Here is an 18,700-nt window from a genome sequence, read left to right on the forward strand (position 1 = left end):
CACCGCCCCCGTCGGCTCTGCTTTTTTCCCATCTTGCCTCCAAGTCCTCCCTCCGTCCCGCTGCACTTTCTAGCCTCGGCATTGGTTCATCCCATACTAGTACTGCCCTCTGAGGTCTCTCCGCCTTCACCCTGGCTCCCTCATTGGCTATCCGCCACCTCTCGTCCTCGCTCCCGCCTTCAGCCTCCGTCTCCATTGGCTCGGCTCCCTACACACCCGCCTCTTGGTCTCCTTTTAGCCTTCGTATTGGCTAGCTCCACCTTGGCACCGCCCCTCAAAGCCGTAGTGCACGCTCACAAGCCTCCCCATTGGCTCGCTGCAGCCATTGTCGTCATCCCACGCGCTGCTTTGCATTGGCTGTTCTCTGTCTCTAGCTTCCGTTCCACCGCCTACGCAACCCGCGGGATCTCCCACTTTTTGGGCCTCTGCGTTCGTTCCCGGCTGCCCTCATCGCCTGTAGCCATTCAACTTTTCCCACCGCCCACATGCCTCTCTCGCTTAGACTTCCGCATTAGCTGTCTGCTTCTGCTTTCTTCATCCTGGATTTCGCACCACCCCCATTCCAGCCTCTCCATTGATTCCTCGATCATCCCGCCCCCTACACCGCCCACTCCGGGGCATCCCCATTGGCTGCGTGCTTCTCCGGCTCTCAATTCGCTGCTACGTCATCCGCGCATGGCTGCCCATTGGCCCTTTGCTATACTTGTCTTCATCTCACCGCCTACGCCCCCGTGAGCCGTACCCCTCCGCGCTGGCCTTCCCATTGGCTGTCCGCCCCTTCAGGCCCTGCCCCCGCCGGTACCGCCGCCGGTGCCGTCGGTGCCGCCGCCGCCGCCGATATGGCGCGTACGGCCCCTGTGGAGCCCCCGCTGGGGCATTCCGCACCCCCCTCGCCGGCCGCGGGTGAGCCCCGCACCTCGGTCGAGGCGGCGGTGGCCCCGCGGAGGGTGCTGTTCGCCGACGAGGCCTTAGGGCTGCCGCTGGCGCAGCTGCGCCGCTACCGGCCGTGGGGCGGGCCTGGGGCGGGCAAGATGGCGGCGGCGGCCGGGCAAGATGGCGGCGGCAGCGGGGCCGACGAGGACGACGATGGCGAGGATGGGGATGAAGGGGAGGAGGAAGAGGAGGCTTGCCCCGAGCCCTCACCGCTGTGCCCCGTCCCCGCTGGCGGGGGGTTTTACCTGGTCCCCACATTTTCGCTGCCGCCCGCACCGGGCCGTCTGGAGCGCTTGGGGCGCGTCATGGTGGAGCTGGAGGCGCTGCTGCCGCCTCCCGGAGCAGTCCCCGGGGGTGCCGGGGTGTGGGTGCCTGGGGGCCGCCCGCCGGTGCTGCGCGGGTTGGTACGTGTGCTGAACCGCTCCTTCGAGAAGGCGGTGCACGTGCGGGCCTCACACGACGGCTGGGCTTCCTTCTGCGACCACCCAGCGCGCTACGTCCCGCGCAGCCCGCCGTGGGCAGGAGCGGGAGGAACAGGAGCAGGAGATCCCATCCTGGATCCGGGGCTCGGCCTGGGCCCCGGCCAGGCATCTGCCTCCTCGCCCGACGACGGCGGCCGCACCGACCGCTTTGCCTTCCAGCTGCCCTTTGCTGAGGGCGCGGGCGATGGGGCGCGCCTCGACTTCGTGGTGCGCTATGAGACCCCCGAGGGCACTTTCTGGGCCAACAACCACGGCCGCAACTACACAGTCCTGCTCCGGATCGCACCCGCTCCCACACCCACTGATGCCGAAGGGCTGCCCCAGCAGCAGCAGCTGCCACAGCTGGAGCCACAGCCCGAGTGCCAGGGTCCCGTGGAGGCTGAGGCCAGGCAGCTGAAGAGCTGCATGAAGCCGATGAGGCGCAGGTAATGTCAGCCAGCGCCACCTCCGCCAACGCAGGGCTGTGTCTGGGATGGAGGACAAGCATTCTGGCCCAGGAACCCCTCAGGCCTGCTCTCCAGGACAGGGAGGAGGGTGACTCTTTGAGTCAGTCAGTCAAAGAGTGATGGAGGTCAAACATGTGCTAGCCACTGTTCTAACTGGGGTTTTATTCATTCATTTATTGAGTTCCACTGTAAAGCCCTGAACAAGACAGACATCTACCCTACCCTCAAGGATTCATACAGGCTCCTATGGGAGACAGTTTGAAAAAACAAGCGAGCAAGCAGATAGGATAAATAGGGACAAAGTTTGCTGAAGGGGATAGATTGGGAGGGAATGACTGTGTTAGACATGCTGTTAAAGGGAGGGCCGTTGGGGAGGTGAGTCCCGAATAATGATAAAGAAGAGTTATGCAGATACGGTGGGGAGGTGGGGGAGAGTTTGTAGGAAAAGGAACAGGGAGGACTTTTCTGAGGAGGTTTCATTTAAGTCCTGAATGATGAAGAACAGTTATGTGCGTATATGGAACAAGGATGTTCTAGGTAGAGGAAACAGCAAGTGCAAAGGTCCTGGGGTGGAAATGAGCTTGGTGTGAATGATCAGCAGTGTGCTGGAGTGGAGAGAACTGCAATGACATAGTGTGGACCAAGGGCTTTGCCAGTTGGGGGTAGAGCAGATTCTCTTTCTGACAGAGCAGGAAACCAGGATTCCAGAGGTGGAGAAACTGGTTGAGGCAGTGATGGCACCTGGCTCTTCCAGTTCACCCATGCCTGACCTTGAAGCCTGTGCACTCTACTGTTATGCTGTAATCTACTTTGAGTCCTGTGGAGGCGAGGGCCTGAGCCGATGCTCTCACAAGAAAGCAGTGGCTCTGGCGGAGAGACAGAACCAGATGGGTACTGGACTTGAAGTTTTTGTCCCTTGTTTTTTTGCCACACCACCTGTGATCATTCAGGGACAGGGAGAAATAATCAGTTATACCCCAGGGGGCCCCGGTAGAAGATTTCCCTAGGTTTCCTCTGTCAAGCTATGAGTTCTTTAAGGGCAGCAGCTAGGCCTGATTCTTTTTGCGGTCACCTAAGTCTGGCCCAGGATCACTAGATTCTCCCTAAAATGCATACATTTCCCTGTTACTGGGAGGACTGGAAATGGAAATGGGAAAATGCTTTTTGGACCTTGTCTGTATATGCTTGGTCAGAAGCCCCTGGCTGCAGTGAGACATTTGTGGGTTCTGCTGGTTCTGGTAAGGCCTTAGGCTGTGAGTGGTTCAGAAAGGTCCAGCTCCGGGCTGGTGGGCAGATGTGCCTGGGTAACTGAGCAGGCAGGCAGGTACCCACTCACCCACCTGTGAGCCCCACCATAATCTGAGACTTCATTTAAAGGGGGCAGGCAGCATGGTTTTTCTTACAGCATTAAGAGTGTGGATTCTGGCATAGATTGCCTGGGTTCAAATCCTGGCGCTGCCACTTACTGGCCTTGTGACCTTGGCCAACGCATTTAACTACACCATGCTTCGGGACCCTCACCTGTAAAACAGAATTATAGCACCTACTTTATGGGAGAAGAGTAAAGGTGCTCAGAACCGAGTCTGGCTCAAAGTAGTATCATACAGGTGTTAGCTAGTGTCAGTATTTAGGGAGCCACACCTACAGTTTCCTGGATTCCTCTCCTAAATTCAGCTCCGCCCATCAGCTGTGTGGCCTTGCCTCCGTTTCCTCCTCTGTGAAGGGGAATGACAGTCACTTTGCGTGGTTGGATTGAATGCAGCAAACATGGGCAAGGTAACTGAAGCATGGTAGTAACTGCAAAAGATAACTGGCCAGCATTTACTGATTTCTGTGCTATGAACATCAGATCCATTCTCTCCGTGAGGCCTGCTGTGCATGCTGTGTTGTGTAGATGCTATGATTATCCCCATTTAGTAGAGGGGAGACAGGTAGCTCAGAGAGGTGAGCCAGCTTGCTCAAAGCCTCTCAGCTAGTGAGTGACAGGGCCAGGGAAGAAATGCTAGGGACATTTACTTTTTTCTTTTTTTAAACTGATCCTCTAGAAAACCTGGCATGATTCAGGGCATATTCTGGATTTCACTCTTGGTGTTCCCAGCATGTCATGCTTTCCTTTTACCTTTTTTTTTTTTTTGCTTTATCTAGATATACCTACATAAAGTGTACTGGTATTCCATGTATAGCCCAGTGGATTTGTACATATGTATGCACTTGTGTAACCACCACCCAGATGAGCAGGTCCAGTGCCCCAGAGCCACCTTCATTTCTATCACTTTCCCAAGCTGTCATCCCCGCCAGCTGTCATGGGAACCCTGTCTGTAAGATGCGACAGTTTGGGTAAAGGAGTTTGGTCATTTTAAAGAGTGTGAAAGGCAGAGAACAGAGAAATCAAAACCTTGCAGGGCCAAGGTGGGTGGAGAGGGTGTTTTTCTTTTAACATACATGGGCGGTTTTAAGGAGAAATTGAAGCAGCCTGTTCAGACAATTGTTTTGGTATCTGGCCCCAGGTCTGTGGTTCCTAACATGACTTGTGATATTATTTTAAGTGGGCAGATGGCTTTTTGATAGCTTCTTTATCTTTCGATCTCAGCTCTTGCAAAGGGGAGGTTGGTGCTCATTGCAAGATCAGCGATAAGGGTTTCTTTGTAGGTCGGTGGCTTTCTTGGTGAGTACATTTCAACATATTATTGTTTTAGAACCTGTGTGCTGCCAGTGACTTGCAGCGCTGTTGAAGACTAGCCACCCTTGTGACCTAGCCCTCTTGGGAAATGGCGGAGGATCTCAGGGTATATCCCTTACCTGTGAGAGCCCTATCATAGAGCGCTTCCTGTTTAGGAAATGTTGGCTGCAGGCCCTCTGTGCACTGAGCACAGCCACATCAGGTGAGGGCATGGGAGAAGTCCGTGGTAGCCATCAGGATAGAGTTCAGAAACCCAAATGGCTGCTTTCCCTGGGTTGCTGGACCAGGCATTTGGTAACTCTAAAGCTTAGAGATGATTCATCAACAAGCATTTATTGACTGCCTACTGTGTGCTGGGCACAGTGCTAGGTTCCAGCAGGGAAAGAGATGCAGAGTGGTCCTAAGATGTCACAGGGCTTGTGGGATGGGGTACAGAGGATTTGTTATATGAGACCTGGCTGAGCCCCTGCTCTCCGCCAGGCATTTCACTGAGTACTGTATTTTCATGCAAGGTCTGGTTTAATTCTGACAACATTCCCTGTGAAGTAGAGGGTTTTAAATTTCTCTTTCCTGGATGAGCAAACTGAGGCTCCCAGAGTCCAAAGTCCTAGGGCTGGTGTGGGGAAAAGCCCTCCTGATCTTACTTGGCACTTGACACTACCCTTCGGAAGTGTCCTATTCCTCTTAAAAGTAAAGACCAAGAAAGCCTCACCATGGTCTTCAAGCACCCTCCCATCCCATTCCCCAGTCTGGCCTCCACTGGCTTCTAGTCTTATGCCAGTGGTCTTTCTGAGCTCCTGTCACCATGGTCTTTCTGTTACTCCAAAGGGCCTCGCTCCTTTCTGCTGCAGGGCCTTTGCCCCTGCTGTTTCCTTCACCAGGAACATTTATCCCGTACTCCTTGCAGTCTCCTCCAGTGTTGATCCCTCAGTTCTAAGAGGACTTCCCCAGGGGAGCCTGTCCACCCCAATGTCCTCGGCCCCCAGCTTTTTCATAGCACTCATCAGCCCAGCAGGTGCTAAGCTTGGTTAGAGAATGTCCCGTGGCAGAGCAGATGAACATCGCCACCAGTCGAGGGGTCATCGGCCACCCTGCCTAGCAGTTCTACTATATTTTTCCGATCCACTCGTTTCTCCTCTGAAGTGACTCTTTCAAATGTTCTTTACCTTCAGACTTTCTCTCTTGCTTCAAAAAACAAAACAGAAGCCATAAGAATGGAACTCCCTATAACTTGCAGCCCCCAAGTCTGCACGCTGATTTCCCTCCCCTGTGTTACAGATGAGGAGGAGTCCCTTCTTGCTCAGGCCACTTCTCCCTCGTGTGCTCTGGGTCCCAGTTTCTGCTACTTGCTCTAGAATCTGACATCATCAGTCACCTCTTCTCTCCTGGCAGGTTTTCTGCTGCCCTCCTTGCTTGATCCTCTGTTCACTTTTACCTGTGCCAGCATCCCTTCTGTCTCCACTGACCCCACCTTCTCTCCCTCCTGCTTCTGGCCAGCACCTCATCACCCTCCCCTTCACTGCCGACCCCTGCAAAGAGTTGCCTGCACTTGCCTTCTGCACTTGCTCACCTCACGTAAGTGTTAGCCCCTGGTATCCGCCAGATTCTGCAGGTGGTTTTTTAGTTTTCCTCTTGAAGTGGTTGACCACTCCTACTTAAAACACTTTGTCTTCCCTTGCTTTGAGACCACACTGCTGATTTTCCTCTTAACTCTCTGGCCCTTCTCTTTCTCCTGGCTCTTCCCTTAGCTTCATGTATCCAAACTCAGCGTCTCTACTTGACTGATGGCCCAAATAATTCCTCAAACTCACCTTGTTGGGGACTGCATTCATCACCTCTCCCACAGTGTTCCCAAGCAGCCTCTCACTCCCCTACCTCCCCACTTGCTCATTTTGCTTTTCAGCATCCTTAAGCCCTGCCTGACCCTGCAGTTTGGGCCAGGGACCCTTATTCTAGGGCATTCTTTCCTTTTCTAAAGGCACTGACCACAGTTTGTAGTTATACCTTTATTAGGGGGTTGCTGGATGACTCTCTCTGCCCTGCTAGACTGTAAGCTCCGTGAGGGGTAGGGACATGGTCTGCTTTCATTCACCACTGTATTCCTGCAGGCCTGCCACAGTGCCTGGCACTTAGCAGGTGCTCAATAAATGTTTGTTGAAATAATGAGTTTGAGTATTTTTTTAATGTCTTCCTCCATACTGAACTGTAAGCTTCCTAGTTGGGTTTGCTCACCATGGTGTCTCCAGGGTCCTTCACTGGGGCTGATGCACAGGAAGGCCCACTGTCTTTCAGTGCACCTATAACTGAAGGGATGGGGATCCAACATGCTATCCGAGTTGGCAGCCTCAGGGGAAACCAGAATAACAAGAGTTGAACGGGACAAGTCAGGGGGCATCTTAGTTGTCTGTAGAGTGAGGAATTAATGTGAACGTGATCCTCTTTTATGCCACAGAAAACTTGGTAGGGCATTATGGTTAAGGACATAGGCCTGAGGCCATGTGCTGAGAAAGTGGCAGAGCTGGGATCTGAGCCTGTGTGGTCCTGCTCTAGTGCTCCAGCTCTTAGCTACTGTACCAGGCTGGGTGATGCATTTTACCAGCAGGGCAACACTGGGCAAGTTGCTTTCCTTTCAGAGCTTCAGTTTCCCTCAATGGAAATTTGGAGGGGGTTACTGTTAAGCGCTTTATAGGTACTTTTCAAATATTTCTTTGATCTGCTGAACAACTCACCGATGTAGGTATTATTATCCCCTCCTTAGAGATGAGGTAACTGAGGCACAGAGAGGTTGAGTATCTTGCCCCAGGTCACACAGCTGATAGGTGGCAGAGCCGGAATTGTTCAAAATTGCATATCCTAACCCTTTATTGAGTTGTGAAGTCAATTTACTGGGTTTCAACAAGCATTATAAAGAAAAAGGAAATAGCATAAGAAACGCCAGTGTATCACCACATGCAGTAAAGGTAAGTATTGTTTCACTCAAAGAACAACCGTTTTTCAGTTATTTATATGTCTATTTACACATGTGTGGGTGTGCTGGGTTATAATGTAGAATGGATTTCTTACTATGGGTCGTGGCCAAAGAATGAAGTCATGGCTGTTGAAGAAGCTCATGGCACGAGAAACTGCTCTTCTCCCTCTACCCCACTGGATCACCGGCAAGTCCCAGAGTTGAGGCTGACACACTTGTTGGGGAAGGCAAAGCAGTGCCCCACATAACTTGGTGGCTTTCACAGCCACCTTCAAACCCTATTCTTTTCAGAAAGCAGATGGCTCAGGGTAACTGCAATTCTGAGTATCGTGGGGCAGGTTTCTGAAGCCACTCATCCCCCCGGAAAGTCAGCGTTATCTTCAGGTTGACTACATGGGAGCCGGGGTCTGCTGAGTTTCCCTTTGGGTTTCAGTGCCTGACCCACTTTGGGCTGGCAAAATTCTTTGAAAACATGAATGCTGGGGGTGCTCCAGAGGACTTGGGTGGTGGTGGCAATGGCAGTCTGTGACTGCTCTGAAAGTCTGCTTTGCGTTTCTCCACAGGGCTTGTCAGCCCTCACCCGCGCGCTCACTCTGTGACTGGCGAATCACCTTTCTGTTCTTCCTCGGCTGGCCTAGGCCGGGGCCAACACCACCTCTTTCCAAATCCTCCCCCTCTGGTCTCCTTGGGGACTATCAGCTTGGCAGCCATTGTGTTTCCTGATGGCTGGAGGAATTTGCACGCCCAGGAGACTGGCGTGCAGGCCTGAGATGGCCCCTTTTAGGCGACACCAGCTTGACTAGTGCTCACTAGCACCCAAATGATGCATGTCCAAGATTTTCCAGATCTGTGTGCCCTGGCCCCTACGGCTCACTGCCCTTGAGGGGATGCCACGTGGTACTTGTGGGGCTGGTGCCAAAAGAACAGGTTTCCTTCTTGAAAACGAGCAGGCATACTGCAGGTACAGTTTTGTTCTTAATCTTCTCCCTCTCCATTTTTCTAAGAACCCCTCTTCTCTGTTACCGATCAGTGAGTCAGTATACATTTGTACTTGATTTCTCTTACTATCCTCATGTTGATTGAAGTCATAGCTGCCCTTGAGTTTTTACTGTGAAAGACGGTTCAAAGATACTTTTTTCTTTTTAAGTCCACAATTTCAAACTCTTCAAAGTGGAGCCCTCCTGGGATGTTTGTTGCCAGCGTGGTTGTGTAGTCAGTGAGTGCGGAGACGCAGTTCCTTGAGTTTTAGTTTTTGCATTTGTGAAAAGGAAGGGTGTTGTTTTGAAGGATAGATGTGAAGGTTTTCAAATGCCTTGGTGTGTCAATGAGAGGGGCCCATGGTGGAGGAGGTGAACAATACATGCTTGTGCTTTCTGCTTTCATATCTGACTTTGGAGAACGACTTGTTTGCTTCTGCCGATGTTGTGGATCTTGGGATTGGCTCAATGGCGTGACCTGCTTTTTTGGATGTTCTCGCCCTCCTCAGCCATGGAAAGGGTGCTCTGGGGGCTGAAGGATTGATTGTGTATTTGTTTTTCTTTCTCCTTTCTCCAACTGAATTGTGGAGTCCTTTTCCTGCTGGCTGGCTGCTTCCTGAGTGTTCTCCTTTTTCTCTCTCACATCTATGACTCTGTAGTGGCTTTTAGAAGCCTGTTTGTAATATATGTCCGGACTAGGCCAGATGGAGAAGGCTTGCCTGCTACTGCGCACAGGTGGGAGGGCTGGCTTTCTGTCTGTCTGTGGGCCTTCTTGAAGAGGCTTGGTTTAGAAGATCCTAGGAGGAGGATGTTTTCTGTCATGAAGGACTATGGTAGCAAAAAGAAGTAAGTCAGTGCAGCCTGGCAGAAATCGTGTTGAGACAAAAGTCCAAAGACCTGTATTTTAGGACCACGGAGGGGATTGGTGTGGGACCAAGCTGGTTTGCTCTAAATATCTGTTTCTCATCTGTGATGTGTGGGAGGTGGCAGCTGGGCTCCCAGAGTCACCCACCCTAGGCCCTGTAGTACTCTGATTCAAGTACCTCTGGTGGGATTTGTGAGTCCTAGACAGTAGAGAAAGATAGACGGTCCCTTCTAGACTCTAGATCCATATATATGGTTCAAGGGTTCTCCCCGAGGGTGTTTATAGAAAGCAGTTCTTGCAGCCACTCTGTGTCTAGTGGCCTAGCCACACATGTCCCAGGCCCATGGAGGTAGGGAAATGGGGAATGAATATGTGGGCAAAGGCAGGTCCAAAGAAAAGCCTGCATGAAGGAGGAGGGAGGGATCTTGTCTAGTATTGATGCCTCCCTCTACCTACTTCTAGAAAGGATGGAGATGGGTTGGGTAAGACCCCAGTCTCCCTCATCCAAGAAGCAGCAGCTGACTGGGTAAGAGCCAAAAGGCCTGGGTTGTGATGTGAAGTGTATGACCTTGAGCCATTTACTCAGCCTCTGTTTTATCTTCTGTAAAATGGAGACAATAGTACTGCCTGCTTCAGAGGATTACAAGTACCTGTCTCATAGGGTGATTGTGAGGATTGAATTAACACATGTTGCCCAGGCACTGTGGCTCATGCCTGTAGTCCTAGGACTTTGGGAGGCTGAGATGGGAGGATCGCTTGAGTCCAGGAGTTCAGGACCAGCCTGGTCAACATAGCAAGATCCCATCTCTAAAAAAACAAAAAACAAAAAAACAAAAACAAAAACCAAAAAACCCCAAAAACTTCTTTAAAAAAATGTGAAGCACTTAGAACAGTGTGTAATGCCATAGTAGGTACTATGTATGGGTCAGATGGTGATACTCTGTTTCTGTGAAGGTAATTGGTTATGGATTTTCAAAAAGTTTCAACCAGGCCGGGCACAGTGGCTCATGCCTGTAATCCCAGCACATTGGGAGGCCGAGGAGGGCGGATCACCTGAGGTCAGGAGTTCGAGACCAGCCTGGCCAACATGGCAAAACCCTGTCTCTATTAAAAATACAAAAATCAGCTGGCTGTGATGGTGGGTACCTGTAATCCCTGCTACTTGAGAGGCTGAGGCAGGAGAATCACTTGAACCTGGGAGGCGGAGGTTGCAGTGAGCCGAGATCATGCCATTGCACTCCAGCCTGGCGACAGAACAAGACTCCATCTCAAAAAAAAAAAAAAAAAAAAAAAAAAAAATTCAACCATTGCCAGAAGTATCAAGAATGTCACATTGCCTCTTAGGAAGAAAAAAGGTGTTGGGCAGTCGCCCTAGCTCCTCTCAGGTTTTAGTCAATGCTTCCCTCATTTGCCTTAATCTGTAGACGCTTGATACTCATTTTCAGAATAAGAACAGTGACTTCTCCATGATGAGATCCCACCCCTGGGAGTACCCACCTGAAATGCACTTGGCTTATGCCACTCAGGGATCTGACTGGCCTGGTGAAGGAGGAGCAAGACCCATAAATATCTACAGTTGATTCAATCCCAGCTGTGTGTCAGGCCCTGATTTCTGGCTGTCCATCCTCATTCCTCTTGACTGCCCTGTGCTTAGTGCACATCCTGACTCCCTGCGGCTTAGTTTTATGAGTGAGGAGGTGAAGCGACCTGCCAGGCTGATATGGGGACGAGAGGGCTAGCATAGGGACCCAGGCCTCTGTGACCTCCCTCCCAGTCTCCATTTGCGTTCCTTCCTCTGCCTCACAGTCTTGTCTGCCTGTCCTTTCTTAGAAAAGGTGTTTTTTTTGTTTGTTTGTTTGTTGTTTGTTTTTGTGAGACAATCTCTCACTCTGTCGCCCAGGCTGGAGTGCAGTGGTGTGATCTCGGCTCACTGCAATCTCTACCTCTCGGGTTCAAGCTATTCTCCTGCCTCAGCCTCCCAGGTAGTTGGGATTACAGGTGCCCACCACTACACCCAGCTAATTTTTATATTTTTAGTAGAGACGGAGTTTCACCATGTTGGCCAAGCTGGTCTTGAATTCCTGACCTCAGGTGATCCACCTGCCTCGGCCTCCCAAAGTGTTGGGATTACAAATGTGAGCCACCGCATCTGGCCTTGTTTTTTTTTTTTTTTTTTTTTTGAGACTGAGTTTCACTCTTGTTCCCCAGGCTGGAGTGCAATGGCGTGATCTTGACTCACTGCAACCTCCGCCTCCCGGGTTCAAATGATTCTCCTGCCTCGGCCTCCCAAGTAGTTGGGACTATGGGCATGCACCGCCATGCCTGGATAATTTTTTGTATTTTTAGTAGAGACAGGGTTTCATCATGTTGCCCAGGCTGGTCTTGAACTCCTAACCTCAAGTGGTCTCCCTGCCTCGGCCTCCCAAAGTGCTGGAATTACAGGTGTAAGCTACCACGCCCAGCCAAAAAGATGGGTTCTTCTATCTCTTCTCTTTCCACAGCCAGGAATATATTGTAAAGAAATGATACAAGTGTCGATAAAACTATGCCCCATGCTGTTTGCTGGTTTGATTTGCAACCTCTAAATTAAAGAACCTAGCTGCTCAGTAGGAAGGGAATGGTATGATATGAGTATTAAGCAGCTATTTGAAATGTTTGCAAAAGTATATAATGATGTTTCTTACTGTTAAATGGACAAAGCTAGCTGTGAAATTATGTCTGTAGAATCTAGATGATTTCATAGAATATCTGGAAGGAAATTTTCCAGAATGGTAACAGTAGTTGTCTCTGGCTGATGTGTGATTGTTTTTCTTGCTTCTTTAGACTTTCCTGTATTTTGTGAATTTTCTATAATGAGGCTGTAGGACTTCTAGGATGAGGGGATAAACAAAGGCAGCAGAAGAGAAAACAGCAGCTGTCAGGTGAAGGTGGGCTAGCACAGAGGCTCAGAAGGTGCCAGTGGGTGGCAGAAGTGACCTCTCAGGGTATTAGATCCATGTACTCTCTCCTCTGCCCTGCAGGCCTGCCGAGGAGGAACTGAAGACGAAGAACATGGATGATAACACCCCTGCCGTGGGTAAGCAATTGGCAAGCTTCGCAAGTTTTAGCTTGTATTTCCCATGTCTTTCTTCCTACTGTTTTTCTTTCTATAAAAATGGAAAAGGCTGGGCTCAGTGGCTCATGCCTATAATCCCAGCACTTTGGGAGGCTGAGGCAGGAGGATTGCTTGAGGCCAGGAGTTCGAGATGAGCCTGGGCAACATAGTGAGACCTCATCTCTTTAAAAAAAAAAAAAAAAGACGGGCATGCTGGCATGCACCCGTAGTCCCTGCTACTCAGGAGGCTGAGGTGGGAGGATCATTTGAGCCCGGGAGGTCGACGCTGCAGTGAGTCATGATTGTGCCACTGCACCCCAGCCTTGGTGACACATCGAGACCCTATCTCAAAAAAAAAAAAAATGAAGGGGCACCCTCTGCTTTAGATTGTCACAGAAAGCTTCAGAGGCAAAACTGCCGGTTGGCTAGGATGGCAGATTTTCTTAACAAAACCATACCTACTTGTATGCCTGTCTTGCCCAATGCTGCCTTTCTCTTCCCTCTAGCAGAGCATCCTGATGTCCAGGAGTCAGTGGGTCCACTGGTAGCCCCCACCCCTCTCCGTCCGTGGCCCCAGATGACACTTCAGGTAAGTGGGTCTTTGCAGCCTTGGAGTAGACAGCCCAATAGGAGGCTCACAGTGTGACTATTGCTGGGCTGGGTGGTGGGGCCCTCTAGCTCTGGGTCCTCCCTGGGTTGGAGGGAGGGCACAAAACTCAGAATCTGATGGGGGATGGGGAGAATGCAGTTACTCACCTGGGCTTGTAGAAATGTCATTTGTTAATTTAGCAAAAATTTATGGAGTGCTTGTTCTGTGCCAAGCACTGTTACAAACATGAAAAAACGCTCTTTGAGGGGGCTTATGTGTTAGTAGGGTGAGACATGATAAAATAATAGAATATATGGTACTTTAGGTGATGATGAGTGATAAGGAAAAATATAAAGGAGTAGGGAGTGGGTGAGAGACTCTGTGTGTGAGTGTGTGTGTGTGTGTGTTGTGGGCGGGGGGCGGTTGCAACTTTAGATTGGATGGCCTGGGAAGGCTTTAGTGATTAGTGAGATCTGAGGGAAGATCTGAGGAAGGTGAGAGAGTGAGCCACGTGGATAACTAAGGGAAGAACATCCCAGGCGAGTGAGAAGTTCCTAAGGTGAGGCCATGACTAATGTGTGTGAGGGACAGTGTAGAAGCCAGCGCAGCAGGGGCAGAACGAGGGAGGGGGAGAGTGGTGCGGGGTGAGGGCAGAGAGGTGGCTGAGGACAGATTGGGTGGTGCCTCACAGGCCATGGTGAAGACTGTGGCCTTTACTCCGAGTGAGGGGGAGCCGCAAGAGCACTGTGGACGGAGGAGGGATGTGATCTGATTTAGGATTTAACAGGCTCCCTCTGGCTGCTGCTTGGAAAATAGACTGTCAGAGCAAGGGTGGAAACAGGTGACCCATGAAGGGGAGGCCACTGCAGTGGTCCAGGCGAGTGTGATGGTAGTTAGGGGAGGTAGAGACATTTTGGAGGGCTGTGTGTGTGTGTGTGTGTGTGAACTTTTTAATTACAAAAAGTTTCAAACATATATAAAAGTAAAATAGTATAACAAACCTACATAAACCATCCCCCAGCTTCAGTAAATATCAACACATGCCCATTCTTATTTTATCTGTACCTCGTCTCCTCCCTCCCATTCCCTCTGGAATTATTTTGGAAGACATCCAGACATCATCCCATCCATACATACTTCTGTTTGTATCAGAAAATTAAGAACTCTTTTTTTTTTTGTTTTTGTTTTGAGACAGAGTCTCACTCTGTCACCTAGGCTGGAGTGCAGTGGTGTGATCTCGGCTTACTGCAACCTCTGCCTCCTGGGTTCAAGCGAGCACATCCAGCTAATTTTTGTATTTTTAGTAGAGACAGGATCTGTTGCCTTGGCCTCCCAAAGTGCTGGGATTACAGGTGTGAGCCATCACGTCTGGCCAGAAAATTAAGAGTTCTTAACCCCACAATACTATCATCACACCTTAGAAAATAAACGGTAATTCCTTAGTATCATCAAGTATTTGGTCGGTGTTCAAGTTTCCTTCTCTCATAAGTGTTTAGGATCCAAACAAGGTTGACATGTTGCATTTGATTGATGTGTCTCTTTAGATTTTTAAAATCTCCCCCACTTTGTTTCTTTGCAATTTGTTGGTTGAAGAAACTTTGCTTGTCCTGTAGAATTTTCCAGTCTGGGTCTGGCTGATTACATCCAGGTGGAAATACATTTCTTACCCCATTTTAATTAATTTATTAATTCTATTAATTAATGTAATCTTATTAAATGTAATTTAATTTATCAAATTGTATTAAACTAATGTATTTAATCTTTTATTATTAAATTAACTAGAATTAACTCTATTTAATTCTATTATTCCCACTTCCTTTATTAGCTAGAATTCTTCTCTAAAGAAAAACTGTCCCACACCAGCTATTTGGCTTCTTTGAGATATAGTTTGTGCAGAAAAAGCAGTGTAAATATTTAATTTTTTCCATTTTATTTACCAGTTTTCAGAGAAGTACTACTACAAAGGTGACCAATAAAAGGATTTTTGGTTTTGTGTCATTATGAACTCATGAATTCTAAACATATTTGATGAGTTTTAATCCATTGCACTTATTTGTTTGTTTTTTTGATGCTTAAATTGAACTATCCCTGGCTAATAGGAGCTTATTGAGATGGGCTCCTCTGTCCTTTTGACACGCCCTCATCATTCTGTGAGCCTTTCTCACATCTTCCATGACAATATGTGCTAGGCTTATGCTGTACTCTCCCTGCCCCAAGCCTGGAAATAGCCATTTCTTTCTTGCTTTTCTTTTCTTCATTTTCTTTTTCTTTCTTTTCTTTCCTTTCCTTTATTTCCTTACCTTTCCTTTCTTTCTTTTCCTTTCTCTCTCTTTCTTTCTTTTTCTTTTACTTTATGTTTTTTCTTTTACTTTATTTTTCTTTCCTTTCTTTCCTCTCTCTCTCTCTCTTTCTTTCTTTTTTTTTTTTTTTTGAGTCAGAGTCTTTCTCTGTCACCCAGGCTGGAGTGCAATGGCACAATCTCGGCTCACTGCAACCTCTGCCTTCTGGGTTCAAGTGATTCTCCTGTCTCAGCCTCTTGAATAGCTGGGATTGCAGGCATGTGCCACCACACCTGGCTGATTTTTGTATTTTTGCAGAGATGGGGTTTCACCATGTTGGCCAGGCTGGTCTCGAACTCCTGACCTGCCTGGTGATCCACCTGCCTTGGCCTCCCAAAGTGCTAGGATTACAGGCGTGAGCCACCGAACCTGGCCAGAAACAGCTATTTCTTTAAGGAGCACTGATTCCTTTCAGTAGAGAGTGGCATTCAAAGGCCAAGATTTAGGGGCTCAGCATGCTTGCTGCTACTAGATTGGTCATTGTTTCTAGGCCCTTTCAAAAGATGGAGCTAGGAAATAATTTTTTTTTAAAGAGAAGATGATACATCATGGGTTCATATGGACATCCTGGCTATGTTTTGGGATTTTTTTTTGCATTTTATTTTTATTTTTTTTAAATTTTTTTATTTTTAATTTTTGAGGGGGCGTAGTAAGTGTATATATTTATGGAGATGTTTTGATATAGGCATGCATTGCGTAATAATCACATTATGGAGAATGAGGTATGCGTCTCCTCAAGCATTTATCCTTTGTGTTACAAACAATCCACTTACACTCTTTTTTTTTTTGAGACAGAGTCTCTCTCTGTCACCCAGGCTGCAGTGCAGTGGCACCGTCTCGGCTCATTGCAATCTCTGCCCTCTGGGTTCAAGTGATTCTCTTGCCTCAGCCTCTTGAGATTACAGGCGCGCAACACCACGCCCAGCTAATTTTTGTATTTTTGGTAGAGACGGGGTTTCACCATGTTGGCCAGGCTGGTCTCGAACTCCTAGCTTCATGTGATCCACCGCCTTGGCTTCCTAAAGTGCTTGGATTACAGGTGAGAGCCACTGTGCCTGGCTACTTACACTTTTAGTTATTTTAACTGGCTCTGTTTTGAAGGTAAGCCAGCAGTATTTAGTGACGATCATTCACCAAATATTCACACCCACCGAATTCCTCAGCTTTATAATCTGCAAGAAGCCCCGTTTTACTGCATCCAATTGTGTTATTTTACCATAGATGACAGTCTTTGGAGTCTAGACAGTGACAGAGGGCGCTTTAAGGCGGTTTTATATAGAAACCCCTGTGGGGCTGGCTGTGGGCTGTCACACTTCTTATTGTCTCTGCTTGTTCCATCCCCTCCTCTGCTTCATTCCCTTGCTTTTTCTCTGCCCCCTCGCCCCGGCCATGGCTCTAGGTTTCTGACGTTCCGATGACTGGCAACCCCGCAGAAGAAGGTGATGTCCCCAGAAGCAGTCCACCTGTGGCTTTTACAGAGGTCCTCCAGGCACCGGCCATCAGGATTCCCCCCTCCTCCCCTCTCTGTGGCCTGGGTGGCTCCCCCAGAGACCAGGCCTCAGGGCCCGATGCGAGTGAGGGGGCCACCGGGCCTTTCCTGGAGCCCAGCCAGCAGCAGGCAGAGGCCACATGGGGAGTATCGAGCGAGAATGGAGGGGGGCTGGAGGCTGTGAGTGGGTCAGAGGAGCTGCTCGGTGAGGACACCATCGACCAGGAGCTGGAGCAGCTCTACCTGTCTCACCTGAGCCGCCTACGGGCTGCTGTGGCTGCGGGTGGGGCAGGGGGTGGTGGAGAGGGCTCCACAGATGGAGGGATGTACCCCAGCCATCCCCTGGGCATACTGACGGACCGCGACCTGATCTTGAAGTGGCCTGGCCCTGAGCGGGCCCTGAACAGCGCCCTGGCTGAGGAGATCACGCTGCACTATGCCCGACTGGGGCGTGGCGTGGAGCTCATCAAGGACACCGAAGACCCTGATGATGAAGGGGAGGGTGAAGAGGGGCTCTCTGTTACACCCTCCAGCCCGGAAGGGGACAGCCCCAAGGAATCGCCTCCGGAAATCCTCTCCGGGGCCCGTTCTGTGGTAGCCACTATGGGAGATGTGTGGCTCCCATGGGCAGAGGGCTCAGGATGTGACGGCCCTGTGGTTCTGGGTGCAGAGGGTCAGTTCACTGGGGATCCTGAGAAAGGGATGGGCAAGGACATCAGCTCTTTGCACATGAATAGGGTGATAGCTGGGGTGACTGAGTCCCTGGGGGAGGCTGGGACAGAAGCCCAGATAGAGGTCACCAGTGAGTGGGCAGGTAGCTTGGATTCCATATCTGGCAAGGAGCCAGCCTCTCCTGTCCTTTTGCAGGGGCAAAATCCCACCCTCCTCAGTCCCTTGGGGGCCGAAGTCTGTCTCTCTAGTGTAGCCAGGCCTCATGTGAGTTCCCAGGATGAAAAGGATGCAGGCCCAAGCCTTGAACCCCCAAAGAGGTCTCCCACCCTAGCAGTCCCTGCAGAATGTGTGTGTGCACTGCCTCCTCAGCTCCGGGGGCCCTTGACCCAGACTCTGGGGGTCCTGGCCGGGCTAGTGGTGGTCCCTGTGGCTCTGAACAGTGGTGTGTCCCTCCTGGTGCTTGCGCTGTGCCTCTCTCTGGCTTGGTTCTCGTAGGCTCTGCTTGTGGGATCAGCAGAGGCTTAAGATGGGATACATGGTCTGTGCAGTGAGGGGACCTGGGTCCTTTGCTTCTGAGAATGCTCAACTGAAAGGCCTTCCCATCCCCAAGCTCTCCAGTCAACACAGGGCTCCCTGTAGTGACACCAGTGGAGACGAGGGAATGGGTAGATGGTGTGAGTGAGGGGAACTTTTAGAGTGGAACTGGGCATGTCCTCCCCCTATCCCCCGAGCCTGTATTTATTTTTGTATAATTCTCTGGATGAGGGAGAGTGGTCGTGAGCTGGTCTTGGGGCACAATTACCCAGAGATATATTTATTAACAGCCAACCTGTGCAACCTGCTGGAGCTTTATTTTTAATTTAATTTATATAGAGTACCTATTATTATATGCCACAATAGAGCTCTATGAGAAACAGTGTCTTGCGGTGTAGTGTTCTCCTGTTTGGGCATGAGTGTGCAGGGTGGTCACTTTCTGTGGGAGGATCACAGTGGGGAGTTAGGGGTGGGACGTGGTCGCCTGCTGCTGCTTCAACATGTCTGTCCTTGAAGATCTGTGTCTCCTCACCTCGTGGTCCTAATCCATATGGTTCTTTGTCTTTTCCACATTCTGCCTGTGAGACCCTACAGGTGTGTATTTGGATGGTGGTGGTGGGAGCCAGGGAGGA

The 18,700-nt window shown here is 50.0% G+C and overlaps 1 protein-coding gene across 2 annotated transcripts; it reads left to right on the plus strand.

The window, feature by feature from the left end:
* The first annotated feature begins 832 nt into the window (after nucleotides 1–832).
* Nucleotides 833–18,453, plus strand: PPP1R3F (protein phosphatase 1 regulatory subunit 3F). Of its 2 annotated transcripts, none has more exons than XM_055267987.2 (4): nucleotides 833–1,840; nucleotides 12,372–12,427; nucleotides 12,952–13,034; nucleotides 16,773–18,453. In XM_055267987.2, the coding sequence occupies exons 1-4, from the start codon at nucleotides 840–842 to the stop codon at nucleotides 18,027–18,029; spliced, it is 2,397 nt and encodes a 798-aa protein (XP_055123962.1). In that variant the 5' UTR covers nucleotides 833–839; the 3' UTR covers nucleotides 18,030–18,453. The 2 variants fall into 2 exon arrangements, with proteins under 2 accessions (XP_055123962.1, XP_055123963.1); XM_055267988.2 differs by having other exon boundaries at nucleotides 12,955–13,034.
* The last annotated feature ends 247 nt before the right edge of the window (nucleotides 18,454–18,700 follow it).

This window comes from Symphalangus syndactylus, chromosome X (genome assembly GCF_028878055.3).
Source record: "Symphalangus syndactylus isolate Jambi chromosome X, NHGRI_mSymSyn1-v2.1_pri, whole genome shotgun sequence".
Lineage (NCBI taxonomy): Eukaryota > Metazoa > Chordata > Mammalia > Primates > Hylobatidae > Symphalangus > Symphalangus syndactylus.